The 19,066-nt window shown below is 42.4% G+C and overlaps 1 protein-coding gene across 3 annotated transcripts in view; it reads right to left on the reverse strand.

The window, feature by feature from the left end:
* Positions 1-8,736: 8,736 nt before the first annotated feature.
* The window catches only part of hsd17b7 (hydroxysteroid (17-beta) dehydrogenase 7), a 46,319-nt gene continuing 35,989 nt past the window's right edge, over positions 8,737-19,066 (reverse strand). The window contains exons 7-9 of one of the 3 annotated variants that reach the window (XM_028810990.2): positions 12,415-12,471; positions 10,445-10,543; positions 8,737-9,708 (exon numbers count right to left, since the gene is read on the reverse strand). In XM_028810990.2, the coding sequence (XP_028666823.1) occupies positions 9,604-9,708; positions 10,445-10,543; positions 12,415-12,471 (261 nt within the window). In that variant the 3' untranslated portion in view covers positions 8,737-9,603. Of the gene's footprint in view, positions 9,709-10,444; positions 10,544-12,414; positions 12,472-17,307; positions 17,456-19,066 lie in introns of those variants that run through there. The other 2 variants (XM_028810989.2, XM_028810992.2) reach the window with 2 other exon arrangements.

Below are 19,066 nucleotides of genomic sequence, written 5' to 3' on the forward strand. Positions count from 1 at the left end.
GAATAATAACTAAATCGAGTTATTGCACATTATTTAAATACTGGAAAGAATAAATAACTATGGCACTATTGGGTTATTGCACATAATTTAAATATTGCACAATAATGATGATCATGTGCAGTGAGTAGTGGATGTTGGACCCTGAGAGTAATGATATTGTACAGTATACAGATATTACACAGTTATTATCAGTACCATTTAGATATTGGATATTGCACAGTTGATGGATAGAAGGAAGTCTAGGGGTTGGGGGGTTAGACTGTGTAGTCAGTGCATGTGCGAGTTTAGAATGGTTATGGCTTTTGGGAAAAAACTGTTCTTGAGTCTGTTTGTACTTGTTGTGATGCACCTGTAACGCTTCCCTGAGGGCAGCAGGTCAAACAGATCAGAGCCAGGGTGGGAGCTGTCCTTGATGATGTTTTTTGCTCTGCTGAGGCAGCGGGAGGTGTAAATGTCCATCAAGGAGGGGAAGAGGGCAGCCGATGATCTTCTGTGCTGCCTTTACTACTCACTGAAGCCTCTCCCTGTCTGCCATGGTGCAGCTGCCGTACCATACTGTGATACAATACGTCAGCAGGCTCTCAATGGACGAGCGGTAGAAGGTCAGTAAGCAGGCTGGAGTCCAGGTTGTGCTTTCTGAGGACCCTCAGGAAGTGTAACCACTGTTGAGCCTTCTTGATGACTGCTGTGATGTTGTCTGTCCAGGAGATGTCAGCGGAGATAAGGACGCCAAGAAACCGGAAGGTATGGACCCTCTTCACACACTCGCCGTTGATGTAAAGGGGGGCTAAGTCAGTGCTGTGCCTCCTGAAGTCGACAATGATCTCCTTGGTTTTCCTGGTGTTCAGAGCCAGATTGTTCTTTGAACACCAGGCTGCCAACTTCAGGACCTCCTCTCTGTAAGCTGCCTCGTCTCCCTTTGAGATGAGTCCGACCACTGCGGTGTCATCAGCAAACTTGACGATGAGGTTGTTGTTGTGGGCCGGACTGCAGTCGTGGGTGTAGAGACAGTACAGAAGGGGGCTCAGCACACAGCCTTGCAGGGTACCGGTGTTCAGTGTGAGAATGGAGGAGTGGTGGGGTCCGAGTCTCACAGTCTGGAGCCGGTTGGTAAGAAAGTCTTTTATCCAGACACATGCGAGAGGGGGGAGGCGAAGAGTAACCAGTTTGGTGATGAGAATATCAGGAATGATTGTATTAAAAGCTGAGCTGTAATCCACAAACAGCATCCGGACGTAGCTCTGCTGCTGCTCCAGATGGCTCACCACAGAGTGGAGAGCTACAGCAATGGCATCTTCTGTGGATCTGTTCGTGCGATATGCGAATCTATGGATGTTTTACACTGTAAGTGTCATGAAGCCCAAAAGAAGCCTTTGTTAAGGTCTTCTTACATCACAGTAAATGACAAATAGATGCATTGTTGCAGTACCCAAACTAAAGTGTTACCTGATCTTTTGTCACATTTGATTTGCTTTATTCAATGACATATCAAAGGCATGCAGGTAGGTATACAGGGGACAGTGGCTTTTCATGTCATCACTTTCCACCTCATTAACCGTGGTTCACCTCATTCTATCTACCTCACACAACTGTATTTGACTTGTCCATCACACACCTACCTGCACACTTACACTTTATACTTCTATTCTGTTTTTATACTTTATGCTGCCTCAGTTACTTATTATCTATCTGCTACTTGTTATTTATGTTTATCTTTATACAGTAATCCCTCCTCCATCGCGGGGGTTGCGTTCCAGAGCCACCCACGAAATAAGAAAATCCGCGAAGTAGAAACCATATGTTTATATGGTTATTTTTATATTGTCATGCTTGGGAACGTTATTCGAACACTGCAAACAAACATTTGTCTCTTTTTCAAAAGTTTAAACTGTGCTCCATGACAAGACAGAGATGACAGTTAAGTCTCACAATTAAAAGAATGCAAACATATCTTCCTCTTCAAAGGAAACAGAGAGGAAAGCAAACAAATCAATAGGGCTGTTTGGCTTTTAAGTATGCGAAGCACCGCGGTACAAAGCTGTTGAAGGCGGCAGCTCACACCCCCTCCGTCAGGAGCAGAGAGAGAGAGAGAGAGATAAAAAAATCAATACGTGCCCTTTGAGCTTTTAAGTATGCGAAGCACCGTGCAGCATGTCGCTTCACAAAGCAGCTGCACACAGAAGGTAGCAACGTGAAGATAATCTTTCAGCATTTTTAGATGAGCGTCCGTATCGTCTAGGTGTGCGAACAGCCCCCCCTGCTCACACCCCCTACGTCAGGATCAGAGGAAGTCAGCGCGAGAGAGAGAGAGAAAGTAAGTTGGGTAGCTTCTCAGCCATCTGCCAATAGCGTCCCTTGTATGAAATCAACTGGGCAAACCAACTGAGGAAGCATGTACCAGAAATTAAAAGACCCATTGTCCTCAGAAATCCGCGAACCAGCAAAAAATCCGCGATATATATTTAAATATGCTTACATATAAAATCCGCGATAGAGTGAAGCCGCGAAAGGCGAAGCGCGATATAGCGAGGGATCACTGTACGTTGGTTTTGGCATTTGGTGTGGATAGCAAAGAAAGAATTTCATTGTACAGGGAAACGTGTTTCCTTACTGTGCACATGACAATAAACTTTGAACTTGAACTTCAGGAGGCATACAGCACTTTTTTAACGAGCTGTAAGGGGGCCAACAAATTTTTCCACGTCAAATACATGTACTAACCACACTTCCTGTCGAAGAGAGGTAATACAACAATTTTCAAATATTTTCAAATATTTGCTATCTCCTGCCGTACATGTATTTTCCTCTGTATTCAAATGTGTCTTAAGTTCTCGTTCCCATGAAGCCTGCTTCTTAGACTTCGTCATTATTTTTGAGGTGCCATTCTCACCTCTTGCCCGGTTTCATATTTTCGGTCTGTGAGAGCGACTTTCTCAGCATAGGCATTTACTCCTCATGCTTCTCACACTCTGACGTCATACTGCATCATGTCACCTAAGCCAAACTGACCAATCAGATTGCACTGAGGGACTGGACACCCAGATCTTGGTGTTTTATAATATGGTACATGCAGTATATGAGGGACGTTCAAAAAACTTTTTTTTTTTTAACTCTACTTATTAAAAATTTCAAAAACAAATGACATCACTTTTCTATATAGTCACCTTCCTTTACAATGTAATTTTCCCAACTTTTTAATGCCCAATTACTACTCCTCCTGCATTCACTGTTTCCAATGAAAATATGAAAGTGCGTAAACTTTTGAATGTCCCTCGTATGTCATACAAAGTAGATAAACACACACACACACATATTGCCTTCAGAAAGTATTCAGACACCTTCACTTTTTACGCATTTTGCTATGCTGCTGTGCTAAAATCATTTCATTTTTTCTCCTCATCAAACAAAAATTAGTTCACCAGAACACTTAAGCAAAAACAGGATTTTACAATTTTTTGCAAAGTTATTAAAAAATAAAAAAATAAAATATCACAGCAACACAAGTATTCAGTCCCTTGGATATGACACTTGAACTTTGGCTCAGGTGCATCACATTCTATTCTTCATCGTTGAGATGTTTTTCCACCTTGTTTGGAGTTCACCTGTGGCCAATTCAAATGATCGGACATGATTAGGGAATGCACGTATCAGTCCATAGAAGGTCCCACATGTATGTACCTGTTTTTTAGAACACCTCAGTTTGAAATGTAATCAGTTGAAATGTAATGAATGACCTAAATGGTGAAAAGGTATGCAGTAAACTGCTACAGTTTTAAATTTAAAGTTAAGGTAGCAAAAACCCAAAAAAGGAAATTTCAGAATATTACAAATGGGCCTTCTTCAGGGAACAACTAATAGGTTACAACCTATAGATGATGTGCAGCAATTAAAGCAAATGAAACTTTGCAAGTTATAGCAAACAAACAATTTGCACAGGTGTCCCAACTTCTTTTGATTACTTAAACCTCTGTCTGTCTTAAAGTAGAGTTGGAACAGACTGTGTGACTACACCCTCTGTAGTGCTACTTGGACAATATTCCAGTGATAATGGCAAGAAAACAGCAATTTACAAATGAAAAGAGACACGAGCGTTATTACCCTTAAATGTGTAGGCGTTTCATTTAGAAATCAAAGTGTCCGCGAGTATAGAGTGTCCTACACAATCCAAAGGCAACAGGCTATATGCAGACGGTAGTGCCGACGTACTTCCGGTGAAATTTCGGTCAACTCAGTGTTTTGTCTTTGTAGAGAAATACCGTTTTTACTCGTGTACCACGTGCCCTTGTGTAAGACGCGCAGCCTAATTTTTACAAAGAAAATCGTGTAATTGTAATCGCTACTATCCATGCTGAATGACGATGCCAAATGATTCAAAAACAGAAGCGAGAGAGAAAGCGAGAGCGCGAGCGAGAGAACCCAAGCAGAAGAAGTAAACATTACATTTACATTTCCTCGTGTATGACGCGCACCTGATTTTCTAATGCTAATTTTCGGGAAAAAATGTGCACGTGGTACACGCGTAAATATGGTATATTACTCTACTTTCCCCTTTTGTATTATTAATATGTAGCCTATGTCAGAATGCCTCAAATCTCACAGACTTAAACTTGTAAATGAATACTTCTCACTAATGTAACACTATTAGACATAGCAATGTAATATTAAAGACATACAAAATATTTATCAAGTTATATGCAAAATCTCACATCACAACACTCAGTCACTTCCGTTTTCGTATTGCAGTTGTGATTTTTGTTTAGTGGCAAGAATGTCCAAGAAAAAGAAGCTGAAGTTTCAGCATCTGGATGGCTCTACAGCTGAACATTGTTTTGTACCTTTATGTTGAGCTTCCAGTATGGGCAACATATTAAGTTTTCATACATTTCCCTCCAATCCAGAAACCCGAATTAAATGGATTGTCGCTATCCAGAGATATACAAGGGGTAGCCGAAAATAACCGGAATCTATACCTGGTGCGCAATCTAAAGTTAGTTGTGAATTTCACCACTAGGTGTGGCATACTTACAGTATTTTCTGGCAATCTGCCAAGTGGTGTTGCTCTGTATTGTTCGTACTGTAACGGTCGACCGGAATATGTGTATGTACCTGTAAGTTTGTACCTTTTCCCATACCTGTTTTAGTGGTATGCCTTTATGTTTAGGGCCGGCCCTTTATACAGAGGGAGGGGAGCACCTGGCTTGGAGGGCCAACAGACTGTACGGGGAGGAGTTATCCATATGTAAATAGGTGGCGGGAAAAAAGAAAAGAACAACGAGGAGAGAGGAGGAGGCCATAACAGGAAAAGGCACGAGGGAAAGGATTAACACCTCTTGGATATCGTCAGGTGAACCCGGGTTCATTGCCAGTCAAATTATTTTTACTTTCGGGAGGAAGGCATATGGGAGAGGACTTGACGGGCCAGCACAAGGAACAGTTAATCAGAACATTTCCCGGAATAAGAGATATGGTCGGCGCCTCATTCCCCATTACAGACTTGAGTTCAACGCTATCGTACAGTTAAGACTTAAACTATAAATCCATTGTTTTTTTTTTTGTGTTTCCATTTGCCCAAATGTTTATTAGTAATGCAAGTTTTCAAGAGTTTGTGTCGTGATTTGTGTGGGGTGGGGAAGCGCTGCAGCGCAATATTATGTATATAAGGTTTTTTTTGTTGTTGTCACGGTGATAATGTGCATTGTCTTTCAATAATCATTTGACGTGACCCTGCTTTCACTGGTGTGTCTCCATAATTGTAGTGGTGTAGTAGAAAAGTAGTGTTGGTCACTCACGCCCTGGATTATTTATTTTCTTTTTGCTGCCTTTCAAAGAGGGCAGCACGTATTATAATCATGCCGGATCTGAGAGCGGTATAGTACGGCACTCCATGTTGGTTTTTCTTGTTGCTTATTACACATTTTCTGTGATTTTTGTGATGGGTAATCATAAAGAACAGTGTGTCTGCATTAAATTTAGTTTTCTCTTAGGGAAAACAGCTGTTGAAACTGTAGTGATGCTTGAAACTGCTTTTAAAGAGGAAACTTTAAGTAAAACACAGGTCTATGAGTGGTTTTCGCATTTAAAATGAGGGGAAATGTCACTTAAAGAGCAACCAAGATCTGGCTGACCTTCTCTAATTAGGAATGACGAAAATCTTGAAAAAGTTCGCAAGCAATTTATGATATACAGTACGATCCCTCTTAACTGGCCTCGCATTAACCTGCCGACGGATGAACCGGCCTGTTAAAATAAAATAAAATTTAAAAAAAAATTTTAATCCTGAGTTCTTCTTTATATTATACTAGCAAAATACCCGCACTTTGCAGCGGAGAAGTACTTCCTTAAAATTGTTATTAAGAAGAAAAGTAAACATTTTTCAACTGAGGGAAAATATACAAATAATTATTTGTTAAGGATCTCTTTGTATACCACATTGTCAGTTCGGCCCTCCGGTTGTAATATGACCAAGCTGTGCGCTGAGCTTACTCTTGTGCATGCAACGTACAGTTGGCCATGTGAAAAGCAATCTTGCCTCAAATCAATGCCAACCTTTTGTAGGGTTTGTCCCCGAGACTTATTAATTGTCATTGCAAAGGAGAGCCTTACTGGAAATTGGAGGCGTTTGAATTGAAATGGGAGATCAGAGGGTATAACGGGGATGCGAGGAATAAAAACTCTCTCCTCTGAGCCACTGCCAGTAAAAATAGTTGCCTCAATTAGGTTCTTTTGCAGACACATGACCTGAAGTCTCGTGCCGTTACAAAGTGTCGGTGGCTGTACGCAAATCCACAATCAGCTTTTTTGAGCCAAACCTGTTGTTTTCATATGAGCCGCTTTTTATTATTGGGTTCGTACCTAGAAACAGAAGCTCTATTAACTTGTGGATTTGCGTGCGAATATTTAGCGGTAGCGTCTCTATTAACTTGTGGATTTGTCTGCGAGTATTTAGCGACAGCGTGTCTATTAACTTGTGGATTTTTCTGTGAGTATTTGGCGGCAGCGTCACGAAGTTCTTTCCATCTAGCTGCATCAGAAAATGTACCACGACGTCTGACACGCCTCCTTTTTACTGTTTTCTCACAGCTGGGATTGCTGCTGTCATAATCGGTTCGAGTTTCATGGTTTGTTTCAATTACGTTAGTATTTGAAGGATTTGTTGTGTTGAAATGACATTCGGCATCTGTCAAGCGTTGTAAGCATACAACCGGTTTCATCGATAACTTCGCATCCAGCTTTTGAGAGTTGAAACATTCATAAAACATCAAAGTGTCCACTACTCAAATCATCACCTGTGAATCTAAGATGTTTAAGAGGCATTGGCGGTTCTCCAAACGTGTAAAATAGACAGGCAGCCAACTACGTGGGAGGCCGTTGGACGCAGGACGCAACCCCGCCTCACACAGCAACCGAGCTGCAGGCTATGGATGTATATATGTACGTAAGTAGGATTCAGTTATGACCGTTATGTGTAGAATTTCGAAATGAATCCTGCTTAACTTTTATAAGTAAGCTGTAAGGAATGAGCCTGCCAAATTTCAGCCTTCTTCCTACACGGGAAGTTGGAGAATTAGTGATGAGTGAGTCAGTGAGTGAGGGCTTTGCCTTTTATTAGTACAGATTTATGCACTTCCTTCTTACTTGGAAGGTGAGAGTGCTTCTACTTTCAGAGTGATTTCCATTTACATATTCCTTTATGAATTTTCCACGGTGCTTTCTTCTTTCTACCTGGCAGCTCCCCTGCTTTTCCCATTGGGCTTCGCAACAGGGGAGTCGCCCTACCTGCAGGTGCAGCTGCCTTCCACACTGGTCTGGTAGCCCTCCGATCCCTGGCTACGTCGGGCTCCATCTAGACCGAGACTTGGGTTCTTTCCCCAGTGGCCAGGGTGCTCATGCTGGGGCTAAACCAGCCCAAAGCCTCCACGACTGCCGCTGCCTTTGGATGGCCAGTCGTCTTCAATACCAGTCACTCCAGCTCCATGATCACTCAGCTGGAGCGACTGCTTTCTTCAGCCCCACCGAGTGTCAGCCAAACATTCACCTGCAGGGGTTCACCTCCCAGCTGCCTGCCTTTGCTCCATCGAATCTGCACTCACTCACTCTCCTGCACGGGCTTTCCTCAATCTGCTTCCTTCTCCATTAACCTCCCGTTCTTTCCTGTTCTCCCCCTAGCCGCCTCGCGCTTCTATTTATCACGGGGACGTGGATCAGATGTGGCAATTAGCAGTTCCTGGGAACAATTACAGATATGGACGACTCCTCACCTGCGCACTTAAGCTGGGATCGCCCACATCACGAATTCCCCGGGAACCGATCAGCCACAAATACTCGCTAAGCCGCGAGTGCGACGATTATTTATTTAAAAAGTGGCCTTTTTGACTTGAGCTGTGGACCTGCTACACCACACTGTCCAGTCGCCGTACAAGAAAAAAAAACCCGTGTGCGAAATCGTGGATGAAGCCTTGTGGCTATGGTTTCTTCAGGAACATCAAAGAGGTACAGTACATACCTTAAAAATATTTTTCTACATGAAAATAGGTATGCATCGGATTAACCGGCCAAAACGGCAACCGGTCATGGGTCCAGTCCCGAGGTGGCCGGTTAAGAGGGATTGTACTGTAATAGATATATCGTATATAATAAATATATGCAGACATACTGTATATTGATACACACACACAGATTTTGAGCTCTGTATATTAAGATTATATAATGAGCTTGCCAACTTTTATACTGTAGACCGATTCTTCGTCCATAATTCCATGTATTGTGTTCCACAAATGTAATTAAAAAATGATGTCAGATCACAGAAGGAAAGATTAATAGATTGATTTTAACATATAGTCACTGTGGACCTTCAGGATTGGAGTTTTGACAGTACAGGGAGAGGGTGGTCACAGGGTAAGCAGGATTGGACACTAGCATATTTGTTTTATATTTGTAGCCTGTCTTGCGACCACTTTAAGAACATTGAAATTAGTGTGGCTTAAAATGTTTTGCTACCCATTTCCTTACAATGTGCTATTTGTGAGACAGTCTTAATAAACTTAAGAGAGTCAGATAGCGGCCACTTGCTTAACTTGAGCACATTATTACTGAACAGCATTAACAGCACAAGTACTGTTGGGAATACGGAGATCATTCATTATGCAAAGTAAACTGGCTGAACCTGAGCGAAATACGACCCTTGTTACCAGGAGACACCATTACATCTTTTGATAGAGATATGGCAACGGCTTCTACAATTTCCTTCCTCACCCTACAACTAACGTGTGGCTACTATTGCAAATTGTACCAAACTAGACATAAAACTATACATAGAACACAGTACTGGTTTTATTTCACATTTTAGATAGAAGGCATTTGTGTTATTATGATATACATTTTAAGAATCTCTTTCTCTCATATATAAAATGATCTGAAAAGTGCTTTATCCATTAATTTTGAATTTAAATGATGCTTTTTAAAAATGACCAAAATTTCAAATCTAAAAATAAAATATTAAATAGATTAAGAGATTTGACCTTAGGCGGGTGAATAATGAAACCTGAATCTGTAACATCCGTTTCAAGCCTACTACCTTATCCTCTACACCTGCCTGCTGTATAGTCATTTAATTGCTTCTTCTGCAACACCAACTTTCTGTCGAAGTTTGTGCTCCAGTTCAAGTAGTTGCTTATAAAATGCTTCTGCTGTGTCTTCCCTAAGATCCATCTAATTAAAAAAAGAGAGGAAAAAAAGGGAGAGTCAGCAAACAGGTCTAATGATGAGAAAACTATCTTATCAAATAGTGACGGAAGTGTTTCAGATTTTAACTTTGAATAATCCAACAGCCTAAAGCGTACACCTTGCCCTGGGGAGTGTTTTAGCAACAACCAGCTCAGCAGGTTAGGTCAGATTTTCCATGCTCTAGCTGCATATTTCCAGCTTTTCCTGATGGATTGTCAGACAAGCTTTGAGATGTAATCCTCTCAGTGCGCCCCTGGTCAGCTTTCAGGTTTTTACCACAGGGACATCCTTATCAGCCACCCAAACTACTAGAACTGGTTTACTTTGAACCAGAGAAGCACAACATTGCTCTTTAAAGTAAATTAGTCACATCTTGCTCCTGCAGCTTGTACATGCTATTGCATCTCATTGGTCACTGATCACAAAACAAAATGAGTTACAAATTAAGAATTTGCCCATATTAGCTACAGTTTCACAATTACAGAATCAAACACTGCACCATTTAGCACAATTCCTTTAACCCAAACTCATGAACAAGACCTCCACAGGGGCAGTTGGTCTCCCTCTAATTCTTCTATTCCCCTTAACAGAACATTAAAACTACAAACTTGGAAGTACTAATTCTTAATTCAATGGTGTCAAGGGCTGCAGCCCTAGAAAAGGAGAATAATAAAGAAAAATACAGAAGGAAATAACTTTCAATTTTTGAGGTTGCACTCACCTTTTTTGGGTTGACATAGTTATTCCCAAGTCCTGATGTGCAACTGTGATACTTTGCACGGGGATCTAATGATTCGGGATTTTGCTTATATAGCCACACCTATTAAAATAAAATAAATAAAAATATGAGAGAACAGGAAGCTGTTGCACTTCTGGGTAGTACTTGCACGGGTGTTGGATTAATGTTACAGGGCATGGCTGATCTGGAACAGTGGAATCTCTGTAAGCACTCATTTCTTTGTAGATGTGCAGTGTATGTGCGTGTGTTAGTTTTACTGATCAATGCAATGCAAATGCTGTATGAGTGATGGCGTTTTTGTGTCCATGAATGGACCCTCCAATGGACTGCATCCACCTCCAGGGCTGGTTCCTGCTTTGACTCAATTGCTTCTGGGATTGCTAACACATCCTGTCTGGGTTGTCTGCAGCTGCCTTATATCTTGAACCCGGGACCACTGATAGTCATGACCCGAGATGAGCCAGGCAACGAGAACACTAAACACAGCAAGGGTTGGTGCAAAATGCTAAAGTCTTTTTATATTTACAATAGTGCAGTGCTCCATACAATAAATAAGTAATCCAAAAAAAAAATGGGTGTTCATATGGAGGTTAAAACCAACAATAAAAATTCCAATAAAACATGGTTAAAATCCCAGGCAGTAATTCATCCTTTAAAAACAACCACAAGTCATAGTGCTTCCTTCAAAAAAACTGATATCTCCTCAGGTTACTATTGTTGGACTCCTCATGAGGAGACATTGTCAGACAGGTGAAGTCAACTTTAAAATCCTGGCTCATGTGTCTTGCTGCCATCCCTCTTCATTCGTGATGACCCCCGCAAGCCCTGCTCCTGTTTCCCCACTGCCAACACATTGTATCTGCGGCAGCCTAGGATGGCAGCAAGACACATGAGGCAGGATGATGGAGCAGGAAACATGGCTTAGCTAACAGTTGGTGGAAAAAAATGGAAGAGGTGGTCGGGAGTGTGGTCTAAAAATGAATGAGTGGGTGAAGCTCAAGGGACAGGGGTCTCTCCTGCTTAGCACTCAACTGTCGCTCACCCACCCTCTACCCAGTTTCCTGATCCAGCTTGTTTTATATTGCTAGGGTTGGAGGAGTGCCGATTACCAACCCCGAAGTACTAATGAGGCAATCGACTGAACCTCACACGTCTGGAAGTGAATGTTTAAATCAGTCAATCACCCCATCAGCACATCCCCACCTACATCACTCTGAAGCCTGAGTGCTTCATACGGATTTGAAATCGTGCAACGCCATGGACTTCTTTCAGACCCATGACTCTTAATTAGAATAAAGCTTGAAAGTAGATGGAAGTTTGAAAATACTGTGTGACTTGTTATTGTTCACTTTTCAACTTCTTCAATACTGCAAAAGGAATTAAATTGAATCAGTAATGATCTTAGAAATAGTGAGACAGACAAATATACAACTAAATATATACAGTGGATTCAGAAAGTATGCCGACTCCTTCACTTTCTGTACACTTTACTGTGTAGTAAATTTAATTTTAAATGGATACATTTGCCATTTTTTTCCCCTAACAATATACACTCAATCGGATCCTACCTGCCCTACTGGTTTATGTGTAATTGTACTGTATATTACGTTTTTTATTCTTATTTACAGTATTTATTTTTCAAATAATTATTTATTTACTTACTTATTTATCTTCTGATACTCGTATATATAAATACTGCAAATAAATAAATCACTACAGCTGTGGCACTAGAATTTCATTATGTTCTTACACTGAATGTGACAATAAACATTTCTGATCTCTAAACTAATCAGGTATATCTTTTGTCAGTACTATAGTATAATTTAAATATCAAAAGAAGCAAACCACCAGCAACATTATTAAAATTAGCAATCTAGTTCTTTACACTTACGAGTTGGTGGATAAAGGATGAAGACAAGCTTAATCAAATTTACGGTTTAAATAATACATACCAAAGCCTCTGCTCCATTGTAGGGAGTAAGAGTGAAAGAATTTGTGAAAAAACGGATCTGAAAAAGAAACAGAGATTGGATTAGAATTGATTGATTGACAGATATGAAAAGCATAGATAGATAGATAGATAGATAGATAGATAGATAGATAGATAGATAGATAGATAGATAGATAGATAGATAGATAGATAGAAGAGGCATTATATAATATATAGATAGTGTAGTAGGAGAACAGGCATCCTGGAGAGGAACGAGGACAGTTTGTTTTCCAGATGGGAGGCCAGAACAGTGGACGATGAAATAACTTTGTGCCTGGCCGCACTAATATGTTGCTTGGACCAACAGAAGGCGGGAGTTGGGAGCAGTTCCATTCCCCCTTAAATCAGGTTGTGGCAGCCCAGTCAGAACACCTGCAGGGGTGCTTGGGAGTTGGAGTCCGGAAGTGCAACACTGACGAGGTTCCTGGGTGCTGGTAGAGGGCACAATTGGGGGAGGACCTCCCTACTTTCTTTATGGCCTGGAAGTGTTCCAGGAAGACATGGTGTGACACTAAAAGAATTCCTGGGTCCGGCTTCAAAAGAAGCCCGCCACCTCACATTTATTTTTTGTTATATTATCTTCATTTATTTGTTCAATTTGCATTGTTATTTTTATGTTGTTTGATTATTTTTAGCATCTATGTGTGTCTTTTCTCATGTTTTGTTCTCATGTTTCATTGTCTCATGTTTTGTTTCCTATATTTTGTGAGTATATCCCAAAGACGCAGGGCCATTCATCCATCATAGTTACAGGCCCTGTAAAGGCTGCTGAGAATTGAGGACTGTTTTTTTCCTCCAAGGCGCTCTGGAAATTGATCATATTGTAATATTGTGGTTTATGTTTTTACATCCATCCATCCTCTTCCGCTTATCCGAGATCGGGTCGCAGGGGCAGCAGCTTGAGCAAAGATGCCCAGACGTCCCTCTCCCTGGCCACTTCTTCTAGCTCTTCCGGGAGAATCCCGAGGCGTTCCCAGGCCAGCCGGGAGACATAGTCCCTCCAGCGTGTCCTGGGTCTTCCCTGGGGCCTCCTCCCGGTTAGACATGCCCGGAAAACACCTCACCAGGGAGGCGTCCAGATCAGATGCCCGAGCCACCTCATCTGACTCCTCTCGATGCGGAGGAGCAGCGGCTCTACTCTGAGCCCTTCCCAGATGACTGAGTTTCTCACCCTATCTTTAAGGGAAAGCCCAGACACCCTGCGGAGGAAACTTAGCAAAGATGGCATCGACGTCTCACGAGGGAGCGAAGAGAGTACAGAAAACACTCAACAGACGATGTTTTGTGCATTATCGCCGAGTTGGACTCTGATTTTTCAGAATCTGATTTTGTTGACAGTGATCAGGAGATCGAGCAGGAGAGTGAGGAGCCGGCGTCAGCTGATCGGACACCAGCTGATGCCGCCCCAGTTGATCGGCTGCCAGCTGAGTGCATTTGTGCAGCCGACGCACCTACAGCAAGGTTTGTGTGGGAGGAACACCCAGACATTGATTTGTGGGAGCCAAACTGGCTACCAGACTTCACAAGACAGCATGGCTTGCTGTTGGACACGACAGATTACCAGCCGCTAGAGTACTTCAGGCTGCTCTCTCCTAATGCTGCTTTTCAGCTACTGTCAGACGAGACAAATAGTTATGCAGAGCAATTTTTTGAATCGCGGGCTGCCCTTGTACAGCATTCTCGTTTTTCAAAGTGGAAACCCACAACAAAAGACGAGATGAAGGGCTTTGTGGCATTACAAATAGAGATAATAATAATAATAATAAATTTTATTTATATTGCACTTTATATTTTAGCAATCCCAAACTGCTACAGAGTAAAAATAGAATGGCGAAATAACTTCAGGGAGCATTGGTCCAAACGTGTTTGGTCCCCTGGTGTCTTTGGACAGGTTATGCCGCGTGATAGGTACGTGCCGCTGCAAAGTTTTATTCACTTCTGTGATAACCAGAAGCAAATCCCAAGGGGTGAGCCAGGCTATAACCCCATGTATAAAGTTCAGCCCCTGCTTGACATTGTAGAACCAACTAATAAACAATTTTATCAGCCTGGCTGTGATTTGTCTGTGTATGAATCTATGATAAAATAAAAGGGACGCCTTTTTTTCTGCCATTATATGCCAGACAAGCCCACAAAGTATGGCATGAAGGATTTTGTACTGGCAGAAGCAAACACTGGTTTCTGCCTGAAAGTAAATCACATATACAGGAAAGTATCCCTTTCAAAGGCAGCAAAACATTCAGTCTTGTGAAGGATTTGAGCACACACAGATCCAGGGCTCTCAGCGCATATAAAGCGTATAAGAACAGTACGTTATAAATGAAATGTCGACATCTAAGCGAAGAAGAAAGCAGAGTGGAGAAAAGAGACTCAAATGCGTTGGAGAGAAAAAAAGAGCAAAAAAGAATAATCGAGGTGCAAATTCAGAAAATAAGGAAAGTAATTATCAGCCTGGAACAAGTGGAATTGAAAAAAAAGCACATCCAATCCGGCTCAGAATTAAAAGACAATGAATAAAAGACAAAGTAGAACTTCATAAAGACGTTTACAAACGTTGACGCTAAACACATGCAGAGCAGGTTAGAGACTATGACACCAGTGAAATTAGAAAGGCTCAAAAAAAAAACATTGGCGCTATACACATGTGGAGAAAGTTAAAGGATATGAAAGTAGGAAAATTAGAAAATATAAAAAAAGAAAGTAAAGATCGCAGTAGCGCAAACAAACAAACTGCCTCATTTAACTATGCACCAGTCTAACTTTGGTTTTGCACAATAATTACTACACTATAGCACCTTAACACTTAATTCTACTTTATTCACATAATTGTACTTATTATGTTCTACTATACTGTTATCTTTCAATCTATGACTTTTTGTTAATCTATCTTTTATTCTTCTAACTTTGCACAGTTTGTGATAAGCGGATAAGGATGCATTTCACTGCGTGTTGTCCTGTATAACTATGCATGTGACAAATAAAGAATCGTGAGAATTTCAAAAACAGAGTTTACCGCACATGCATTTATTGGTTACTTTGTTCATGGATATATATTTATCTGTCTGCTTATTTTAAAAGCTACATTTACCCCAGGAGTCAAAAACGTTCTGTCTAGCCCTTGTACAAAAGCTGGGGTATCACCTTGGTAACCCCATGTACTTTTGGAACTGTGAGAGGAAAATAGCAGGACTTTACAGACAGGAGTCCAATGCAGAACTCTACTTACTTTTTTACTTTTTAAAAGAAAATGATTAACTGCTGATGATGTCGATCGTTTTGTCTGTGCTGAAATTTCAAACAGAGAAACCTATCCTGACCTCATTAAAAAGATTCAGCATATTGGGACTCACAAGATTACAAATATTGTTTTTACAGAAGTTCTGAAATAAAAGTGAAACTAATGAAATAGCAACAATTCAAAGAAAAAAAAAAAAAATCTTAAAAGTGTATCTGGAAAACCAAACACGGGGGTTGGCGAGCGAAGCCCCCTAGTCATATATATGTGTATATATATATATATATATATATATATATATAAAATGTAAAAAGTGTAAAAATATTGTCAGTTCAGAGTTTTTAGGGAGGCAGGGTTCACTGATAAGAACAGCTGTGTTTTATGAAGTTACAAGTTTTAACCACCCAGTGTTTTTAGGAATGCTATCACTGATAAGAACTTTTGGTAAATACTGCTTTTGTGTATGCATTTTGTGGTAGCGGGCTGAAGGCTCTGCATTGATCTGGTTGCAACTGATTGCACAGGAGTACTTCAATACAACCCTCACTCCCTCCGAGCGTGAAGCTGCTTCGATACTCCTAGACATCAGAAGCATAGATTTTGTTGTCTTGCCCATTCCAAAAGACAACATGGAAGAATACAGGTGGCCAAGTTGAAAGGACAAGCAGGTTAGTTTGGGCCAAGGATGGAATGGAGACTGAGTTGCACCAGATGATGCACTGAAGAGCTGAATCATTGGACCACACCACCGCTGGTCTGGTGGCATGTCAAGGCTGTAGTCTAATAGGCAATGCTGTGTCTCTGCTATCCCATCCATAGAGCGGTCACACGTTCACAGAGTTACAATGATCGAGGAGATACCAGACGCCATTCAAAATACTAATACAGGGACCTCTTCGATTTGGTCTCGCGATTATTGGTTTAAGTTACTGATAGTTGTTCTTCTGGTTTTGACCCTCACTATGGTTTTTTTTTTTTTTTTTTTTTTTTTTTTTTTATAAACTATAATCCTTGTTTCCCAGTCGCCCTCTGAATTGTCAGACCTGCTGGGCATAACGCCTGCCTGTTCTGGTACTATACCTAATTGCCTGGGATAAAAGGGGAAACTTTTTATCTACAAAGGCAGTCAACTCTGATAGTGACCAGACTGGTAAGACTAAACATTGTGAACATTAGAGGGCACTGTTGCTCCTCAAACCCAACAGACATACACTGAGGACACAATTGAAAAGACTCCTTTTATTCTTTGTTTAAATTCTTCACAGTGTTCTCCACCACCACAGCCACAAGTAAATAAGCAACACTGCCCACAATTATTCTTTTTCTTTCTCTGTCCTTTCTCCTCCACACCTCCCAGCAAGCTTTGTCCACCTTCCACCCAACTCTGGCTCTTCGACTGGGTTTAAGGCGGTCCTTTTTATATTGTCCAACCCAGAAGTGCTTCTGCTCTTCCACCCACATGACCTGCCAGCACTTCCGGGACATGTGGATACCTTATATCCCATGGTTCATTCAAAGCATCCCTTGGTGACACCCATGGCACCCAACAGGGCTGAGATACAGAACTCCAAGTCCCATGGTGCCCTGTGGAAATCCAGGGCACCGCTGTAAACCAGGGGTGCCCTCTAGCATCTTGGGGGGAGGCAGCACCCTAAAAAAGCTGCCTCCCCCCATCCTTCCATATCTGGGGCATCCAGGCCGGGTTGAGCTGCCGGCCATTTTCTTACAACATACAAGGGCTAGAAGATGGGATTTGGGGCATTCCATTCTAAAAGGAAAAACAGGTACACCTCACTACAAGAAAGCAGCAGCTATGAAACATTAACCGATCTATTTATCATGGACATCATCAAGGCCAAAGACATGCAGGTTAAGTGCATTGGCGATCCTAAATTGTCCCTAGTGTGTACTTGGTGTGTGGGTGTGCTCTGCGGTGGGCTGGCACCCTGCTCAGGGTTTGTTTCCTGCCTTGTACCCTGTGTTGGCTGGGATTGGCTCCTCTGACCCCAGTGACCCTGTAGTTAGGATATAGCGGGTTGGATGATGGATGGATGGATGGACGGACATCATCAACAACTAGATTCATAAAATATGTGTAGTGAGTAGGGAATCCATTCCAGGATGGGTTTATCCATTCCCGGGAATCCCGCATTTCTTTCCCAGGAATCCCGGGCTCCTGGGGATGACACAGTGCACGGGCATCTCACATGTGAACAGTTTTAGAACGACTGACACTTATTTTTAATACAACTACTTCAATATGTTGACATAAATAAAAAACTAACCTTATCTACAAGCAGTTCTTGCTGTCATATAAGTTCATGCATCTAGTTAGTTGCAGTAATAAGAGCGTAGAAAGCACAACGTGTCGAGCGTGCGGTCGTCCAGGCTACAGCGCACCTTCATGCAGAAGTACGCCAGCCGCTAAGAAAGCACACTCTGCCTCCACTGAAGTAGGCGGCACAGTCATCAGATACTGATACACTTGTTCTAAACAACACCCGCGCTTATTATTCAAAGTTATTGTCTGTTTTTTACCCGCATTTTTATTACTCTTGTGAAGGACAGCCGGGTCCCATGCCCGGCAGGGACGCCCCTGCTGCATCTATTCCGGGGGAGCCACCATGGGCAGCTCAGTACCTCCCCCGGGACGCTTGGTGGCAGCCTCCCTGGTGGACGATGATTCCCCAGCCTGGCGCAAGGCTCCATGCGAGATGGAGTCCTCCACAGCCTGGTTGGGGGCTGGGATGGCCGCCAGGGGGAGCTGCATGGACTTTCCAGCCCAGCTGGTCGACTCGTCAGCCCCACCCGGAGGGTCAATTAGGGCCAGGTAATCATGCACCTGGACCGCCTCCGGGTGGGGTATAAAAAAGGCCAGCCACCACCACTCGAGAGAGCCAGAGTCGGGAGGAAGAGGACTAAGCCTGAGGAGGAGGAGGAGGAGGAGGAGGAGTGGTGGTGGTGGTAGTGGTAGTGGTAGTGGTAGTGGTGGTGGTGGTGGTGGTGGTGGTGGTGCTGCTGCTGCTGCTGAGGTGGAGAGAAGTGTGGTTTGTTGTGCTAAGTGTATTCGGGACTGTGTTGGGCCTGTGGGACACGGGAAAGGCGTGCCCCATGGCTGAAGATAAAATAAAAAGCATTTGTTTAAGTATGTGCCTCTGCGTGAGTCTGTGCCAGGTCGGGCGCTATATAGCGCCTTTTACAAGTGGCGTAGCCGGCAGGATCCCGGTCCGTCCATTTGGACCGGAACCTGCAGATAAATTTTGTGCAGAGACTCGGCATAGCGACCTTCAACAGCGCGAGGCACGTGCTCGACTCAGCTGCACGGAGAGCGCGCTCCCGTCGCAGCTACAAGCAAGCAGGCACGGCTCAGAGAGGACAG

This window comes from Erpetoichthys calabaricus, chromosome 10, assembly GCF_900747795.2.
Source record: "Erpetoichthys calabaricus chromosome 10, fErpCal1.3, whole genome shotgun sequence".
NCBI lineage: Eukaryota > Metazoa > Chordata > Cladistia > Polypteriformes > Polypteridae > Erpetoichthys > Erpetoichthys calabaricus.